Genomic DNA, 20,054 nt, shown 5'->3' with positions numbered 1-20,054 from the left:
GCCTCCGGTCAGCCTGCGATCGAGCCATATGACAGTATTCAAACGCAAAAACCTCAAACTCGCTATCCAGCAGAGCGAGAGGAAATGTTTTAATAAGCTCCACTTAGAAGCGGGGGGAGCACCTATAGAATCGTGATGGGACGATTCAGATGCCGGCAGCATAGGTTCCGTAAAGCTAAATCAACCATCGATGCCAAAAAATTTGTTAATGGCTTGACCGAAAATGCGATTGACGGAAAACAAATAATGCGTGATAATGACCCTGGACTTGAGGAATGCATTCAATTCGGCCAACTGGAACCTTATATGAAAGTCCCTAGTGACGATTGGTGTTCCCAGCTATCGTGCTGTTATTGTTGATACCTACTTCGCGGAACGAATGTCCCAGCAAGACACTGATAACGAACCCCAGGAGTACGTTGTCTCCATGGTTCTCTCACGGGGCTCCATATTTTGGCCATTCCTGTGGAACATCATGTACAACGATGTCCTTAATCTTCTGGACACAACACTGCATATCTTATCTAACGCCAACCAAATGACTGCGGTCTACTGAAGAGCAGCCTTCAGGACCGTCTCAGACGACGGGCATTCGCCATCTCGGGAATAGTGCCGATTGGCATCTTGGTAAATGTGATGACGAACACACATACTATCAAGTCCATCTCCCCTCTGTTGCAGGTGAAAAAGCCGATGGGGAAAGATCTCTAAGTAGATGACAGCAACGATAGGATTACTCAAAAAGGGTCACTGGACCCACAAGTTAAATGCTTCCGTCGGAGAATGGTTGGAGAGAAAGCAGCCTGATTGTTCGAACTGCGATGAAGTCTCGGGAGACCCAGGTCATATTTTCTTCCAATGCCCGATTTTCGTGAAAAAAAGGTGGTACTTAGAAGGAACTCTAGGTGAAGGTGCTGTAAACAGAAAATTTCGTTCGGAGAATGGTAGCATGGCAGGAGGGCTGGGATGCAATCAAGTCCATAGTGCAGCGACCCAGGAAGAAGTGCAAAAAACGAAAAAGGTCTGTAATTATAAAGATATCATATTGCTTAGTACCACCTATAAGATATTCTCTTCTATCTTGCTTAACCGAACAGCCCCACACGCCCAGGAAATAATCCGCAAATACCAATAAATTAGATTTTTTCGCTGAAAACAATGGAAATCTTTTGAATTATTTCCATCAATTGCATCAGAGTCTGAATTCGGAGTCCCGACAAAATTTTTTAAAGTGGCTAGGTTGACACTGAACACACTGCCCTGGGTGCAGCGTAACCGAAAGTAGCGGCAGGTGGTAATCGCTCCATTTATATATAATTGCAAACATGGCATGAATGCGAATTATGTTAAAGTGAAATCCGTCATCAGTCTAGACCTAAACCAGGCTGAAGTGAATTTTTTGTTGAAGGTGTTGGAAGTCCTGAGTCCGCACCCACTTGATGATGGACTGGACCACATGGGAAGCAACTTACTTCTTCTCTTGTAGTGCATCTCCCCCTCCTCTTTTTTGGATTAAACACCCAAGTTTTCCAAAAAAGTTGACTGACGGTATCGTCCAGGGCAGAGGCAACTCATCAGCCGCTGCCTCACCACCACAAGTAGCATCACATTAAATTAGTATATTTTTATCGAAATTAATCTCCCCTTCATTTAAAGATATAAATTGTAACTGAATTTTCACCCTAAGTTGTTTTTAAAACCAGCGAATCCCCTAACGAATTCTTCCATCACAGTTTCAAGGAAATCTTCCTGTAATTATCCCCTCCAGTTTAATCCAGGAGCAAATTTCTCTAAATCGTATTATCACACATAATATAGCAAACGACAATAATCCGGTTAAAGCAAATCGCATTTACCTTACAGACACAATCGCATTACATCCCTAAGCTTTTGCTTATCATCACTTTCCTAGATGTGATCACCCCCTACACAATATATTTTGAATCGTTTTGATTTTCTTTCCGTGAATGGCACATTCAACGGTCCTAAAATGGCTTATTCAACGGTCCTACCTAGTAGTCGTCTAGACCCTTAGACTCCCCCGAGAGAGCCTCAAACTCCCCCTACTCCTGCCCACAAATGAGTGTTCATCCAAACGGACGTGCAAGAGTATACGAATATGTATGATTTCATCCCTAAAACTCAACACTGACTTCAACCTCTGGAATTCATGAATACTATCCCCATCAAATAGGGAACTAGGATAAACATTAGGAGACGTAAAAGGAAAAAGAACGGAAATGGAAAGCCAACCCCAGTAATATTTTCAGCAAATACGAAAAACCGCTCTATTGTAGAATAGCAACCCACGGAATGTCTCCCACTACCCTGAATAAAACGTAGATCCCCATTGATGATGGTGTGAAGACGGCGACGATGGTTAGACGTTACACATAGTGACCATCCCCGAAGATAATATCCAGTCTAAAGAAAGGTGTAATAAATTTCTCCAGTCTAAAAATGGACTTGTGAAATGGATACTGGTGAGACGAGACAGTTCCACAAACAGTTTGTTAACTTTGTTTTTCCTCCTTTTTATCGGGTTATCGAACGGTAGAAACGAAAATAGCGACTATATGTGACTCCTAAGCAATGCTCGAGTTGAACAAAAATATCTTAATACGTCTCCAAAGGATATTTTCCCAATGTTTCCTCGGAAGGTGGCAATATTTTCAATTGAATCGTCCACGTAAATGATAATCTTATCTTGATTGGCCATCTCCAAAGTGATAATGGGGAAGTAAGTTGCTAAACTTTTCAGATAAATTTTATTGCACTATCATTTGCGGCGACTATAAAGGAATGACAAATGTAATTAATTCACAGGAAGTGCAATTAAGGGAAGATATGATTGTTGAATAAAAGTAGAATTTCCGAGAGCAACAATCGCATTAACCTCAAGAAGCGGAAAAGGACAACAACCGAAAAACGCACACACAGCTAACAAAAAAGGGACGAGAGTCGATGCATCGATTGGAAATACTTGGTCAATATAATTGCGAAATAATGTCATCCGCCCTTATTCAAATATTCATAGCTACCACCCGGGAGTGAGTAAAAGTTTCCACATAAGCAATTGAATCACAACCTCAATATTCAACGCAGAAGTAGCATGCAGAAGCTCATATTTCTGGAGGAATCCAAGGACTTTCTGAAAGTATTTGGAATGCATGCTAACGATTCCAGGAAGTATGAAGTTGATTAAGTTCCTTAAATTGAATCAAGTCAAACATTGCCTCATTTCTGCTCAGCTGTTTCGCAACGCTCCAGTCAAAAAGGTTCCAGTAAAGTTCAAGGATTGGAACGTGTACAGCTGAGTGGCATACCCAACTTAGTTTGGAAACTTGCTTGCAAACTTTTTACAGAAGGTTACAAAAGAGCGAAATATTTTGGAGAATGGTAAAAATTTGACTATATCTGAATAAAGAGGAAACAAACTCGGAGAGATTATGTCGAACTGTCGCGTAACTTTCTTCCTTTTAATGGCATCCACTGTGGGATTGATTATCAAAGCACGAACAGGAGGGATCATATCCAAATGATGCTAAGCAAAGTGATTTTACTGCTTGGAAAGGCATAATTCCAATAATTCCTGATATTTCGAGAAATGTCCAAATGAATTTTGTCGAAGCCATTGCAAACATCTACGTGGGTTACACCTCCAGAACTGCTCCTACACACTATAAATATCAGTTTCTGGCAGTTTCGGCGGTTTCTTCAAGAATTCTCGTGAACCCTTCCACCGCTACAGCTGGTCTATTCTGTACGATATGTATTTGTAGTTCTAGGCTGTTATGGAAGTAATTTCTATTGCCATTGCGACGGAAAGTATCACACTTCATGGATCCAGATGAAACAGTGTTCCAATTAAAAGGTAATGTGCGTTTCAGTTGGTGTACACTGCCGATACAGAGAAATGGTGTTAAAAGCTACTAAGTCCCACCCACATCTCTCTGTGCTATCCGCCGAGTAATGCATCGGAGGCTAAAGGGGCAAGACAAACTACGCTCTAAAACGGCAGCCTAGTCTGATTGTGCTTCAGGTTAAGGCTGCGTAATTCGGCAATTCTTCGCACGACCTCCCACCCCCTCCTGGAAACCATTTTCGAGAGGACCAGTAATGTGCAGGGCCGAGCTGACAGGAGGTTCATTTAACTGATGAGGGACTGTTTCCCTGCTGGTCCAGTTTTAAAGGCAAATGGACCTGGTGTGGGAATGAACTCAAATAACAACCCAGGAATCGTCCTACCTGTACTGGAAAAGGTGCTAATAGGACCCCAAGCCAAGGCTGTATGGCCAATGGAGACTTTGGTATCTAACATTTCGCATATCCTAGGCACCTTTAATTTCAAGTAATACCCCGGTCGCCAGGCTATCCAAAATGGACATTTTTCCCAGGTTACTCACCAAGACTCAATAAACAAAAACAACAAACGGTCGATAGAGGAAGAAGCGGTGGTAATCTTAGCTGCATCATCGAAGGACGAACTGCTGCCATTCATCCAGGAGCCAGTAGCTGTCGAAGGCAGTGCAATATGTGCCACCCATACCCACTGTCAACAAACCGGTTGTAGCAAATACCAGCCACAGTACTCCTAACCCGAAACCATCGTTATCGGGGGTCCCTTCAATAGCAAGAGCTGACAATAATATCGACCACGAAGCCAACGAAGAAGAGGAGAAGCCTTACTCAAGAACCAGTACCAGAATACCATACATATTCTGAGCAAAATTTGCAATAAGGACGGAAGCGGGTACTATCCACGAGCAGAATGAAAAGGGCCTCTCTATATATCAGACAATTTTTGCATAATAAATGTCTGAGAAACCTGCAGATAGCGAAACCTAAATCCGATCTCAATCTCAAGATCGAACGCCGGAACAAGAAGAGAAATGAACTGGCAGTGGTCCGTGGGCTTAAAGTCCCCTCCGATAAGACTCCCAAAAGACGGGTCGCTCACATCAGGTTGCACCTTTTAGACGAATCCTTGCGTCTTTAAGCCCCAGAATCCCAGCCAACCTTTTTACTCCGAACAAATGCATTGGGCCTGAAGGCACAGGAAAAGGCGGATTATAAACTGTGGTCTAGAATAGAAATGCAAAGGCGAAAGTGTGAAAGTGTAATTACGACCTGAATCTTGGAGGAGATGAAGACCAACGGCCCGACGGAGACTGCGGAACCTCCTACACAGGCAGATCATTCTGACGAAAACACAGATAAATTTGCAACACTCGAAATGCGCCTCAGCTAATGTGCTGGTCTTCTTCGTAGAGGAAGACATCGACGTAGAGAAGAAAGCCAACTTATCGATAAACTGCGATGCCAATCATAATCAACGGCGCAACAACCGGTATCCGGTCTAGGCCTGCCTTAATAAGGAACTCCATATATCCCGGTTTTGCGCCGAGGTCCACCAATTCGATATCCCCAAAACCTGTCTGGCGTCCTGACCTACCCCATTGTTCCATCTTAGGCAGAGTCTGCCTCGTCTTCTTTTTCTACCATAGATATTGCCCTTGTAGACTTTCCGGGCTGGATCATCCTCATCCATACGGATTAAGTGTCCTGCCTACCGTAACCTATTGAGCCGGATTTTATCCACAATTTGACGGTCATGGTATCGCTCAGAGATTTCGTCGTTATGTAGGCTACGGGGTCGTCCATCCTCATGTAAGGGACCAAAAAATCGTTGCCATCATATGCAATATTTCGTCTTACCTTAACTGATGTGCAGAATAAGATCTCGCGCCGCCCGCTCGACCAGAATGAAGGCAGTGTGTACGGGTTGTTCTTCCCGGGATGTCAATATCATCAGCATAGGCGGGTAAACTTAAAGAGGATCGCTACCCTCGCATTTACCTCAGCATCACGGATCACTTCTTCCAGGGCCAGGTCAAAAAGGACACATGATAAGGCACCCCCATGTCTTAGACCGTTGTTAATGTCGAATGGTCTCGAGAGAGATTCTGCTGCTTTTATCTGGCCTCGCACATTGGTCAGGGTGAGCTTAGTTAGTCTTATAAATTTCGGCGAGATACGGTGTACAGTTGTGTACTCTGGCTATGCGGTCATAAGCAGCCTTAAAGTCGATGAAAAGATGATGCAACTGATGTCCATATTCCAGCAGTTTTCCTATCGCTTCCCGCAGAGAGAAAATCTGATCTGTTCCTGATTTGCCCAGAGTGAAGCCTCTTTGGTATGGGCTAATGATTTTCTGGGTGTATGAGGCTATCCGGCCTAGCAAGTTAGCGGAAAATATCTTATAAATGGTACCCAGCTCCCGCTTTTTATATATGGGGCAGATAATGCCTCTTTGCCAGCCGTCAGGCATTGATTCATTGTCCCATACGTTGAGCATACGTTGGTGAACCGGTTAGTGTTACTGGTCGCCTCCATGTTTAACCAATTCGACAGTAATTCCATTGGCTCCTGGCGACTTATGATTTTTAAGCTGTTTCTTCTATACTTGGTGGTAGAAATGTTTATCCGTCTTCTTCAGTTGATGGGACCTCCAACTCGCCGATGTTCTGGTTGTTCAGTAGTTCATAAAAATACTCAACCCATCGCTCCAATATGCCCATTCTGTCAGAAATCAGGTTACCCTCTTTGTCTCGGTAGGATGAGCATCGAGGTGTGTAAGACTTCATCCTGCTAACTTGTTAATAAAACTTCAGCGCCTGGTGCGGTTGCTCCCTGTACTTTTCGAGTTCGCAGACTTGTTGGTTCTCCCGGGCTTAATTTTTTCGTCTGTGAAGTCGCTTCTCCACTCGACGAAATTCGTGATAAGTCTCTGCGCGTGCCCGCGTTCTTTTAAGAAGGCAACATTACTCGGTATGTAGCATTCTTCCGTTCGGTTGTTGGCTTACATTCATCGTCAAATCAGCCGTTGCGACTTTTCTTGCGGCTGGCCAAGTATGTTTGTGGCCGTATTTATGATAATCTTCTTCCGGTGATTGTGAAGATTATTTGTTGATGCTTCATCTCCAGGATCTCTGCTCGCTGCAGTTATTGCGGCATTCATTTCCCCCTTATAGGGATTGCAGAGGGTTGTGCTTTGGATGGCTTCGGTGTTAACTCTCACCTAATTATCAGAGGGGTTTTTGGGTGGTATTGTTATTCGAACCCAGACCACCTTGTCAACGAGATAACGATTCGAGCCTCTATTAGCCCCCCTATATGTTCACCAAGGCTGAGAGGTGGCGACGTTCGATTACCACGTAATGGTTGAAAGTGATCCCGTCTGAAGAGACCCACGCTTGTTTTTCGACCGCTTTCCGCGCAAACCACGTACTAACACCAACCATTTCGTGAGACACCGCTAATTATGTAAGCTATGGGAGCCAGCGTATTGCCTGAATACGGGTTCCATTCCTACTTGGCTGTTCAAATCTCCAAGTATGATTTTGATATCATACTTGCGAACAGATTTCAATGGTCCGCTCAATTTCTTCGTAGAAGATATCCTTCTCCGACTCTGCAGTCTCCTCTACAGGGGTGTGAACGTTAATGGATCTTATATATCTAAATTTACTCCGCAGGGTGCGTAGCTGTTCGCTTAAGTTTTCAAAGCCGATAACCTGCTCCGAGCACATAATTTACTGGAAGGGCACTCTAATATATGGTGTAGTGGTCTTTGCCCAACGCATCTTCTGCAACACTGTTATATCAGCCCCATCTTGGGACAGGATATCGGCTAGTTGCTTGGCAGTTCCTTCTCTGCACAGGGCGCACGTTCCATGAGAAAATGTGCAAATCATTATTCCGTTTACGTTGCCAAGTTCGTCGTTGTGTTACGGTCCATTCCGAAGCTCCTTTTGTGGCTTCGTAGCAAGTTGTTTTCCGCGTTGGTCAGCTCTACCCAACCCCCAACCTGGAGGACTAGTAGGTACAATTTGTCCCGTTTTTAGGCGCGGGAGACTCACCCTCATCCTTCTCCGTCTGCAGCTTTTCGGTAATAAAGTGCTCCCACCGATCACCACGTGCAGCTTGAGACAAGGTTCGGCAGTAGCTGTTGGGGTTGGTTCAGCAGGGGTTTCCAGGTTTTATGCTCCATCATGAGTACCAATCCACGTTTCACCCTGGGACCCATACTACCCTTTGACCACCATCTTATTAATAGTAGTAGAATTCTCACCAAACTTTCCAGTATAATGCCCCTTGTTGTGATCTGTATTACTACACGTGCAGTGCATCGTCATGATTTTTTCAGATTCTTCGGGTAGGTAAATTCTGAGAATAGCTCCATAATTTAAATTTCTTCTTTTTAAGCACAAAATTTTAAAACCAGACTATGTTCCACAAAGGAGTAAGCAGGAGGCACATTGACATGCAAGTCCACGTAGATTGTAGTGAAAAAAAGGTGCAAATAAGAAGAAATCGGCTCGTGTTATTTAACTCTTTTTCTTTTAGCCTACGTGACACATTCATGAATTAGCTTCCTTACTTTTCCACCTGCTTCTACCTTTCAGCGAAATAATCCGACTTCAACAAAATTTTCCTCTCAATTTATTCCATTTTCTTTTTTAGTTTCATCTTACAGCGAAAAAAATGAATGGAATATAAGAATATCATTTTTCCTTCGCGGAATAATCCTAGCAATGATCCCAATCAATGGAATGTTGGATCAAATGCCACATAAACAACTCTTTGAACGAAATGAAATTTTTTCGAAATTGATATTGATAAATTCCATCTATCGCTCCATCATCATCGACAAACGCTATTCCTTGCCATCATCCTGTACTGCAATAATTCACGAGGATATCTTATGATCATAAAAACAGAAGACATAGGAAATTGAATCTACAATAAATAATGATGATACGAAAACTTACGAACAACAAGCCACGTAATGAGGAGAACGATAGCAATCTAGGAAGCCTGTCTCCAGTACAATATATCTGGGAGAGTTCGAAGACCTGATACTTCAATGTTCGGCTGTCACCATATACTAACATTAAAGCCATCATCCTTCATGTGGGTTCAAATGCAAACATTCGGGTCCCTAGGAAAATTGAAATGCTATTCCACGCAGATAGCACACGTTGACTACCCGCGTGTCCTTTGGATTTCACACAGCGTGTCGTTGGCTCTATTCGGAAAGCACGTTCCGAGAATAAAACCACATTGTTTTATGTAGAACGAATGTTTGATACAATATCTTTTTGTCGAATGTACTGTCAACAGTGTTGTGTCCATATGAAAGGATACACGCATATACCGGCGTGGTTTCGTTTGCCTTTGGAAATGATATCATCGAAAAGTCTTATGATACCACATGAAATTTTGCATACGCACATATTTGTGTTACAAATTTGTTTGCATATTGTTCAGAGTTTATCATGCTTGCTGGAGTCAAACGGATGCAAAATTATGCGAACTAGGACCTTGCATCAATTGATGGTCCCTAAATTCAAAATAAAAGGAAATTATATCGCATGACTGAATTAAACTCCGAATGGAAACTGAACATGCTCTTCCTCTCTCTAATCAACCTTCCAATTAATAGTTTTTGTTTACATAAAACCACGAACTACAAATACGCCAGGTACCTATCAATGACTCATCAAGCTCTTGGAACAAACATCCTTGACGGTAAACTCAAACAAAACAACCAGTCAGAGGCCAAATAATTGTGAAAGCATACCTTGTTTGCACTGTACACAAGTTAACACTACTGACGTTTTTGTTTATGAGGTTAAGGGGGCCATGAGTGCGCACTCTTTCTATTTCTGACCGCTTAATTAAGGGTAAGTATCCCCTTATTTCTGGTGCACAACAGTTAAACAAAAAACACTGAAATTAAAAAAAAAACGTTACAAACGACCATCAATCTATTCCCAAAATTAACTTAAATTTTCAGTTCGCAAATTGTTATCACATACCGGTATAATCACGTCTATTTGACTATTTATAAATATTTATTTACCTTCAGAGACGTGCAGCCTCCTATACAAATCAATATGGCACCGAAAACTACCGCATTTTTTCTACCGAAATATATACAGAGATCCATGCAAAATCAGTGAAATTGAGTCCTCTTTCCGCTAACTTCAAAAGCATTGAGCAATCTTCCGGACGAGACAACATATTCATATTCAACCAGTGTCTCGGCACTCCAGACCCACTAAAAGGGTTTCTACAAGATTTTCATTCAGAACAATATTAGACTTCATCCTCTCCCAGCAGTTACACCCTCCCCTATATCCCTATTTAATTCCACCCCAAATTGCCAAGACCATCCTCTACAGAATTTCCTTTGAACATGCTGCTTCTTCCCCTGGACCATACCCGTCAGCAGAAGGATCCCCCAAGGATCCGCCCTAAAGGTATTATCAACTTTCATGCAGATCGACCTTCAACAAGTTCTTATAAATATCCTTACAACAGCAGCAAATTTTCGATCCAGCTAACACCAAACGCATTGTCACCTTTATAACTCCCTCATTAAATTCCTCACAAAAGGCTCCACCTATAATAACCCACTCATTCAAAACGCTGTTTTGTTAACAAACCAGTAGTCTGAACGAAAACCATAAGGACTCTCCCTCAGGCAGCTATAAGGGGAAATCGGCACAGGCTAAGCAGCCAAGTACAACCTCGATATCATGCTGCTGAAGAAAACTAAACTAAGCAGCACCCAATCCTGTAACTGCGTTCTGTCCCAAGCAAACAAGGATTAAACTCTCCACAAGAAAAGCCCTTCGTTGCTGCATTTGATCCTTTTGAAACCCCAACGATGCTCAAAAATTGAAGTACTTGCTTCACCAGAGTTGTAGTGTACAGAGAATACCTTTCATGCAGAATGCCCTTCGTGCATCCCAGAACCACGACATTGCCACAACTATCGCCAAACTAGGAACTCCAATTATCGAAGGTCCAATTATCAAAGATGCAAGGAATGCATGGAAAGAAACTGGTAAGGGTCGCAACATTGACTTTCAACAAAAAGCTCACTTTCATAGGAGGGAAATTGTCAACTTCTCCATATATAACATTATTTGGAACAACAAAATAAGCACAGATTTTGCGAACCTGGAGCTGCAAAGCATATAGACTCAACATTGAAAGGACAAGACCCAAGAGCCCCTGCTGGGCTATCACGCATCACTCTTATACACTGAATTTGTCAATTTTAGGAGGGCACCATTAGAATCCCCGTTTGAAAGACAGTAAAAATGCTGCTCTTGAATCCTTCCAATCACGCCCTTCAGAACAGTCTTGCCAATGGAGAATATGGTGTCAAGAAATCAACTGAGATTACTATTATGGGGCCAGACTTTTGACGGGCCAATCTGTCAACTTCTTTATTACTAATAATGCTGAAAGTACCTGACACCCACGTCAAGAGCATTGCGTTCAGTCACCCAAATTAAATCAGTAAATGGTAACAAAGAGACCTCTAAGACACAGATACATCGGTGCCTATTAAGTCCGCTTTAATTACAAGAGATTATGTCCTCTCAAAAACAAATCTGTAAACCAAATGATTCACGGAAACCAAAGCACGTGATCTTTACCAAAGGATTTCCAAATCAACACCTGACAAACGAGAATGACATCTAGAATATCTGTTTGCTTTGTCTTTAGCAAAGTTTATCTTCAACCACCAAAAAATGCGCAGTTATATCAAAAGGGGTTTCATATTCCGTGAACCATTTATCGTGAAGACCATCAGTTTTTGACTATCGTAGAGCTGCCGTACCAAACCAATCTGCACGGAACCCAATCCGGTACAGTTTCATCGAGGGTAAAGGCAATTCCTCAGACGCTTTCTCACCTCTACTTCGGCAGCAGTATGACCAAAATACTTACTGGATGTTGTTTGCTCCCTTATATCAATCCGCAAACACGTTATGGGTGCGAATAACATATATTCAAAGATGAAGGTCGTGGGGGCTTATGTCGTGTAGGCATAATCCTAGGATACCCTTCGGACGCAAGTTGATTTAGAAACCACAATCAGAGCCCCAACAATTAAGGGGTACGGCGCCCGAGTTATACAGCGCAACTCCACGCTGGAGCCCACGAGGAGCTCTGCCCGCCATATGGGAAAAACCACACCACCATAAAACTCCCACAAAGGGGCTAACCGCAAATACCAGGGCCAAGAGCATATTCTCCAAGAAATCTCCTGGAACAAATGCCATCCCGATTCCCATGGTTCCAGGTAACTTCTGCGAGCCAATTCAGATGAGTCCCTTGCAGCCTCGGGTCTGATCGCCCTTCATAACGGGTTGACTGGAAGTAGCTCGGTGCAGAGAGCCACAACAAAAAACAACTTCCGCTCTGCATACAAAACAACACCCAGGACATCATAAGGCTACACTAGCACAAAACACACGAGGTTGGTGGCTGTCCACCAAGGCCATGCGCCCATCATATTGCAGACGAAGCAGCGTCAAAAAACTCCCACCTCCGTGAGAAAGAGGAAGGAAGGAAGAGTACCACTGCTAGCAAGTCACCCGCTAAAAGCATATATACCGTTGACTAAGTGGATACCCATGTTATCTAGATTATGGATGTCACGCTGGAAAAACACAGAGAACATAGAACAAGTCCTCTAAGTCTGCCCCGCGCGGACTGAAAGCAAGGCTCCGCGGGAGAGAAACTTATTTAAGCGGCCATGCCGCATTAGGAGGAAGCCCATCTGAAGTCCAAAGTCCACGACAGAGCTTTCTCTGGCAGGCACACTTTTAACGTACTCGCATGTGACCCGAACTTTCCCACTTTCGTTCCATTTAAGCTATCACTTAGGTGTTACACTCTAATCTAACAACCTTTTGAACGCAAGCGGTCCTAACCCCTCTACTTGATCCGCAATAACTAAATAAGCTTGCAGCAAAGGTGCGCCCTCCTGATCCCGTAGGCCGTGGCACGGCGGACTACGTCTCAATCGAGAGAAGGAGTACCCAACAAAACCTTCATGGCGTCGGTGTAAAACATGCTAGGAAGAGTCCCACATAAATGCAGCTCTGCTGCTTAGACCTCATTCACACGCCTCAACATACACGCCAAGTTGGTTAAACGCATCCTGAGCTCGATCAGGTATGGGCACAACCGAATACATTCTGCGACTGCGACTCCTACGTATGTCACATTCCGACGGTCTCTCAAATGTACTCTATTTGAATTTATTTCGGGCGAACGACGTAAGTTGCCTTTCAGCAAATAACGATGGTTTTTTTCCGTTGAAACCACAACACTGACTTTCAAGGACCATGCGTTTACAATGCCCATGCTCCCAGTACTCCGCAGTTCAAGCTCAAATCGGCTGCTTACCTTAACAAGAATAAGGAGATCATCTCCGTAAGCAACGCACTCAACCACCGAATTAAGGTCACCCAATCAAAGGTCAATCAAAGGTACCTTTGATATCCAGAAAGATTCCAAGGACGTATTTGCTATGAGAACGGACAGCAAACTTTTTCACATTAATACATATATTCAAACAGGAAACCGCCCAAGCCTATTAATTCTGACCTAAGCTGGCCGAAGTTGAATCAACTTTTGCTTGGAATTGAGGGAGCCCTAAGTCCGCCCTCCACTTGATGGCAGACCAAATCAATCGAATCATCCGCCACTGCGTCACCTCAGCCCTGGAAATAGCGTGAGCGAATTGGTTCCTGGATGTTGTTCGCTCCCTTTTGTGCATATTGATTCACAAACAAATGTTAGTCCAACTTAGACCGTCTGTGGCCAGATGATAGCCGATAACAACAAAGGTATCATCCTTAGGAAGTGTTTGTGTAAAATGTCTCATCTACCAGCATCAAAGTATCCATTAGAAAAAGCCAAAAAAAAAAGAAGAGGAGCCCAGGATGTGTAAATTCTCTCAGACATCCTATATTGGCTTAACCAACTTTTAGGTGAACGTGCTGTACGCAGTAAAGCGGCCAATTGGGAATATATCTACGTAGGAATCCTATATAATCCGTCTACAGTTGTTTCCGTTTATAAGAAACCACAGTTACACTGAGTGGTCAATAACGTCTAAAATCAATGTTTCTAAAGTTGAAACCTAGTACTATGCGAATGATAAACCTACAACAGCGGGACAGCACAAACAGCCTTGGGTAACCTGCATTCATACCCAGGTGGAAATCTTAAAAAGACACTACTACGCGAGGTTGCAGCAGTGTGTGGGATTCGCACCCACTAAAACCACCCCCACTTCTCCACCGATATCCTCGCGGGACCGCCGTGAAGTATTGCTTCGCAAGGAGGACTCTGGTTTACACCAGCATAACTAAGTCACGCGTTTGTCGTCCCCATGACGCACACCGCCTCACCAGATACCATCCTATATGCACTGCACACCCTCAGCGTAATTGGCCGGTATGCCGTCGGTATGATATCGAAGTCTAATGCAAAACCAACCAACTATAGTCCGAGCCACTTTTATGTACATATATATATGGTTACCATTTACCCCTTCATGGGGTATAGTGCTGCGCTTAGTACGGTTACCTCGCCCGCAATTTCTTACTCTACTGTCCTGCGCCAAGTGCCCTGCATTTTCAGATTTTAGACATGATAACGAAAGCGGCGCGATTAATGCGTCGGGCCATCACTGGCAGAAACCACACTTTCTAAATATACAGATTGATCGACGCCTTGAATGTCCTGCTCAATAATGCACACTTTCGAAATATACAAATTGATTCACGCCTTCGATACTCTGCTTATAAAGGCCGGGAGATAACCCGTCAGACTGAGAACCTTCAGCATTCCTCAACTATCATGACCTCACTTCATCATCATCATCATCAACGTCGCAACAACCGGTATCCGGTCTAGGCCTGCCTTAGTAAAGAACCAATTCGATATTCCTAGAAGCTGTCTGGTGTCCTGACCTACGCCATCGCTCCATCTTAAGCAGGGTCTGCCTCGTCTTCTTTTTCTACCATAAATATTGCCCGCATAGACTTTCCGGGCTGGGTCATCCTCATCCATACGGGTTAAGTGACCCGCCCACCGGAACCTATTGAGTTGGATTTTATCCACAACCGCACGGTCATGGTATCGCTCATAGATTTCGTCGTTATGTAGGCTACGGAATCGTCCATCCTCATGTAGGTGGCCAAAAATTCTCGGAAGGTTTTTCTCTCAAACGCGGCCAAGAGTTCGTAATTTTTCTTGCTAAGTACCCAAGTCTCCGAGGAATACATGAGCACTAGCAAGATCATTGTCTTGTACAGTAAGAGCTTCGACCCTATGGTGAGACGTTTCGAGCGGATGGTTTTTGTAACCTGAAATAGCCTGTGTTTTCTGCCAACAACCGTACGTGGATTTCATCATCGTAGCTGTTATCGGTTGTGATTTTCGACCCAAGATAGAAAAAATTGTCAACGATTGGAAAGTTGTAATCTGCTATCTTCATTCTTCTCGTTTGACCATGCGATTTAATGTTGTTGGTTGGTTTGTTTTTGGTGGTGACGTTATCACCATATATTTCGTCTTACCTTCACTGATGTACAGCCCAAGATCTCGCGTCGCCTGCTCGATCTGGATGGAGGCAGTTTGTACATCTCGAGTCGTTCTTCCCATGATGTTGATATCATCAGCATAGGCCAGTAGTTGGGTGAACTTAAAAAGGATCGTGCCTCTCGCATTTATATCAGCATTACGGATCACTTTTTTTAGGGCCAGGTTAAAACGACATATGATGTCTTAGACCGTTGTTGATATCGAATGGTCTCGAGAGCGATCCTGCTGCTTCAATCTAGCCTCGCACATTGATCAGGGTCACCCTAGTAGCCCAGTCTTTCATCGGGATACCAATGCTATCATCGGCCTTAAAGTCGATAAAAAGATGATGCAACTGATGTCCATATTCCAAACGTTTTTCTATCGCTTGCGCCACAAAGAAAATCTGATCTTATGCTGATTTGCCTGGAATGAAGCCTCTTTGGTATGAGCCAATGATGTTCTGAGCATATGGGGCTATCCGACCTAGCAAGATACCGGAGAATATCTTATGAACAGTACTCAGCAACGTGATACCTCTATAATTGCTGCACTGTGTGATATCTCCCTTTTCATGTATGGGACAGATAATGCCTCGTTGCCGGTCGTCAAGCATACATTGAACCCCTTAATGAAATTGGTCGCCTCCATATTTAACCAGTTCGGTTGTAATTCCATCGGATCCTGGCAACTTATGATTTCTAAGCCGATGAATTGCACGGACTGGTTCTTCAATACTTGGAGGTGGCAGTATTTGTCCGTCGTCTCCAGTTGGCAGGTCCTCCAACTCGCCGATGTTTAGGTTGTTCAGCAGTTCATCAAAATACTCAACCTCAAATCAGATTTCCCTCTTTGTCTTGGCAGGATGAGCAACGACACTTCATCCTGCTGACATGTTGATATAACTCGCGCGCTTGGTGCGGTTGGTCCCTGTACTTTTCGAGTTCACAGACTTGTTAGGTCTCCCAGGCTTCCTTTTTCCGTCAATGAAATCGCTTCTCCGCTCGACGGAGTTTGTGATAAGTCTCTGCGCGTGAACGCGTTCTTTGAGAATGCAATATTACTCGGTATGCAGCATTCTTCCATTCGGTTCCTATCTTATTCATCGTCGAACCAGCCGTTGTGACTTTCCTTGCCACTGGGGTCAAGTATCTTTATGGCCGTATCAATGATCAAGTGATTGTGAAGATCATTTGTTAATGCCTCATCTGCAGGATCTCTATTGATTGCCGTTATTGCGGCATCTATTTTCGCTCTTTTAGGTATTACGGAGGGCTGAATGTCTGAGGGGATTATAGATGGTGTTGTTATCGAGCTCGTAACACTATGCCAACGATATAGTGATCCGAGTCTATATTGGCTCCCCTATATGTTCTGACATTCATCAAGGCTGAGAGGTGGCGGCGTTCAATCGGCACGTGGTCAATTTGGTCAAAAATGGTTCTATCTGGAGAGGCCCACGTTTATTTGTGGACCACTTAATATAATAACAGCAGGTTCCATTTTTTTAATTGACTAACAAACCTACTCCGAGCACATGGTTTACTGGATGACCGCTATAACATATGGTGAAGTGGCTCTTCTCTAGGAAATCGGTCCCTATCCAACCTATCTCCTGCAACGCTATTACATCAGCCCTATATTGGGACAAGGTATCGGCTAGCTACTTGGCATCTCCTTCTCTTTACAGGGAGCGCACGTTCCATGGGAAAATGCGCAAATCATTATTCTGTTTTCATTGCCAAGTTCGTCATTGTGTTGTCAGTCCAGTCCGAGGCTCCTTTTGTGGCTTCGTAACACGTTGTTTTCCGTGCAGGGTACCCAATCCCCAATCTGGAGGACCATTTGGAACAATTTGTCCCGCTTTTAGGCGCGGGAGACTCGCCTTCATCCTTTCCCGTTTACAGCTTTTCGTTAAGAAAGTGCTCCCAGTGGTCACCACGTGAAGGTGGAGATAGGATTTGGTAGTAGAGCTGTTGGTTTTGGTTCATTATGCGTTTCCCAGTTTTTATCCTCCATCGTGGGTACCAATTCACGTTTCGCCATGGGACCGATACTACCCTTTGACCACCCTTGAGATTTTACCTTAGATTAACTTTAGTAGTAGCTAAATTAAAAAAAAATCAAAACGCCAGAAACAAGAAAGTTAAAATTCAATGGATTTCTTTGTTAGCTATCTACATGATTCCGTTAATATTTTCTGTTTATATCTTAACTTACAAATGGATTTAAACATTACGATTGACGCATTTTTCATACATCACGGTGACGTCGATATCTGTTCTTCTGCGGATAGTATCTCCTAGTGAGGCACCGATAACGCCGTTGGTAATAAGGACCACGCCGTCGACGTGTATAGTACTGGCAAGCTTCACATACCGAGTCGGAATCCTCTGCATCGGTAGGATCACCGCAACGAATACCATCTGTAGTATATCTTCCTCCAAGTTTCTTTATGAAGCCGTACTCCACCCCCCGGCAGAGGACATTCTTTACGGGCTCCTTGATCACAGAAGCATTCACCTGAAGGGAGAGGTGGATCAATTTCAAGAATCACTATATGGCAGCGCAAGACCCTTACATTTTGCTTATTGGCAATATGTGTGACCACGTCTGTGAAGGTCGCGGGCCCACTGATGCGCTTCAGTGCCTCCATAACTATCTCACCATTCTTCTGACGTATTATTCTGTTATTGTTGGTGGTCATTCTATCTACTTGAAATATGCCCAGCTTGCACGAAAATTTTATTGGGTTTTATGGTATTTTTAAATAGCTATAAATAAGATTGTTAATTATAAGATTACACAATAATTTCGTGAATAATTTATCTATTTTTTCTCGACTTCTAAGATGACTATTATTTGCTTTTGACATTTCATTAAAGTGATTTCCCGAGCTCTCAAAACTTGAATTGCTCCAACTGGCTTCTGACGTCTGCCTCACATAAACCCCCATTCACTTTTCAATATGCCCTTCTAAGGAAGATTCCCAATCAAAAGTTGATGTGAGCGATCGTTTAAACTTTTGTAACGACTTATTTAAACCCCCTATCAAGTGTCGCATTGGAAAATAATGTCCTTTCACCCCAGTCATCCTTGGGAAAGCCAAGCTCCCAGAGAAACTAATAATCTATTCAATCATGACACTATCCAATACTCTCTCGTCTGATAACGATACTCATCTCTGGGGAATTTTCATATTTTCCCGTCTCGATGAATATAAAAGTTTAATAAATGTTATAAAATGCATTGACCTATAACAGTGTGTTACGCAAAGATAACGGTCGCTCGTATAAGAAAATATGGCGCCAGGTCGTTGGAGCTATTAGGAATTTATGAGTGTGGTTAATGGCTTTCTCCGATTCTTTAATAAGTTTTTGATAATGTCGAACTTTTTGATGGGAATAAGCGACGACTGGAAGGAAAACTTGGTCTTATGATTGATAAGGAAAGGAAGAGAATGACCTGGCAATGTTTGTGGTCCTTCATGAAGTTCGCAGCTGGCCATGGCCATAACAATACATAAATAACCTTAATTTATGGAGGTTACACTTCATCATCATTTTGGGTGCGGAGTGTTAAACCATGTAATTTTAAGGATTTTATTATGGCAGCAGACGAGAAAAGATTTTATCGAATTTTTATCATATCCTTAAACTGACTTAGGAAGAATTGAATTTATGCCACGCTTCCTCCTTGGCTATTGATTTTAACCGTGTTTCGCCTGCCTTTAGGATGGTTTCGCACTTCTACCATTCGATTATATTATTCGGTCCTAAGATACAACAAATTCCGTCACGCTGCTCCTTTGAATTGAGTTCTCAGTTGAGGATGCTGGATCCTGAGCCCGCACCAACTTAATGACGGACCGGACCACTTGGGAAGCAACTTACTTCCTCTTTTGTAGTCCACGGACTCCTCTTTTTGAGTTAAGCCTATGTTTTCAAAAAAAGAACAAGAAAGCTGATTGACGGTTTCGTCTAAGGCAGAGGCAACTCTTTAGACGCTGCCTCACCTCTGCCCTGGGAGCAACTTGACCGAAAGTAACGACAGATGGAAATCGCTCCACTTAAATATAATCGCAAACACGTAATGGCTACGAATTCTTATTGTTACTTCCATAGAACAGGATTCTTCATATGAAAGACGAGAAACTGGCTTAGCAACCTTTTCATTAGCAATTCAAGGGCAGGCAGTTACTTTCAAAATAATACTAACGAATTGAGTTGACTATAATAGTAGCTTCACCACAACGCTCACGCTCAGCCCGTGATGAATTTACTATTGGCTCTACTGGCATCCTTCACAAATTCAGTGAAAAGAGGATGATGTGGAGGAGTGTCAACCGCACACAAGTTTTCACTAATGCGTCCAACCTGCCGTGAGGCGCAAAGTCAAAGTGAATATGAATGTTGAAGCAGCAAAGGAAAAAGTTTGGAAACAAAGGACGGTGTAGATCGCCAGTTCGAGTCATTAAAACGATGGAAAGCAAGACATTTGCTGAAGTCCTCACCCAAATTAAACAGAAAGACAATGGAGCAGAAGTGTCTTCCATGTAGAAAATCTTGAATAAGGTCCGAAGTCCT

General features: G+C 43.2%; 1 protein-coding gene across 1 annotated transcript; it reads right to left on the bottom strand.

Moving 5' to 3' along the window:
• Positions 1-17,614: 17,614 nt before the first annotated feature.
• LOC119652363 lies at positions 17,615-18,380 on the bottom strand. Its single transcript, XM_038056454.1, has 2 exons — positions 18,050-18,380; positions 17,615-17,991 (listed from the first exon to the last, which is right to left on the bottom strand). The coding sequence occupies exons 1-2, from the start codon at positions 18,173-18,175 to the stop codon at positions 17,722-17,724; spliced, it is 396 nt and encodes a 131-aa protein (XP_037912382.1). The 5' UTR covers positions 18,176-18,380; the 3' UTR covers positions 17,615-17,721.
• Positions 18,381-20,054: the final 1,674 nt, after the last annotated feature.

The sequence above is a fragment of the Hermetia illucens genome, chromosome 3 (assembly GCF_905115235.1).
Source record: "Hermetia illucens chromosome 3, iHerIll2.2.curated.20191125, whole genome shotgun sequence".
Classification (NCBI taxonomy): Eukaryota; Metazoa; Arthropoda; class Insecta; order Diptera; family Stratiomyidae; genus Hermetia; species Hermetia illucens.
The sequence above is the reverse complement of the archived record's forward strand: the minus strand, read 5'-3'. Positions and strand labels throughout refer to the sequence as shown.

Bases quoted from the DNA above. Each gene is read 5' to 3' on its own strand.
- LOC119652363 (XM_038056454.1), bottom strand. From the start codon at position 18,175: ATGACCACCAACAATAACAGAATAATACGTCAGAAGAATGGTGAGATA. The intron at 17,992-18,049 runs GTAAGGGTCTTG...CTCTCCCTTCAG, and splicing joins ATATTGCCAATAAGCAAAAT to GTGAATGCTTCTGTGATCAA.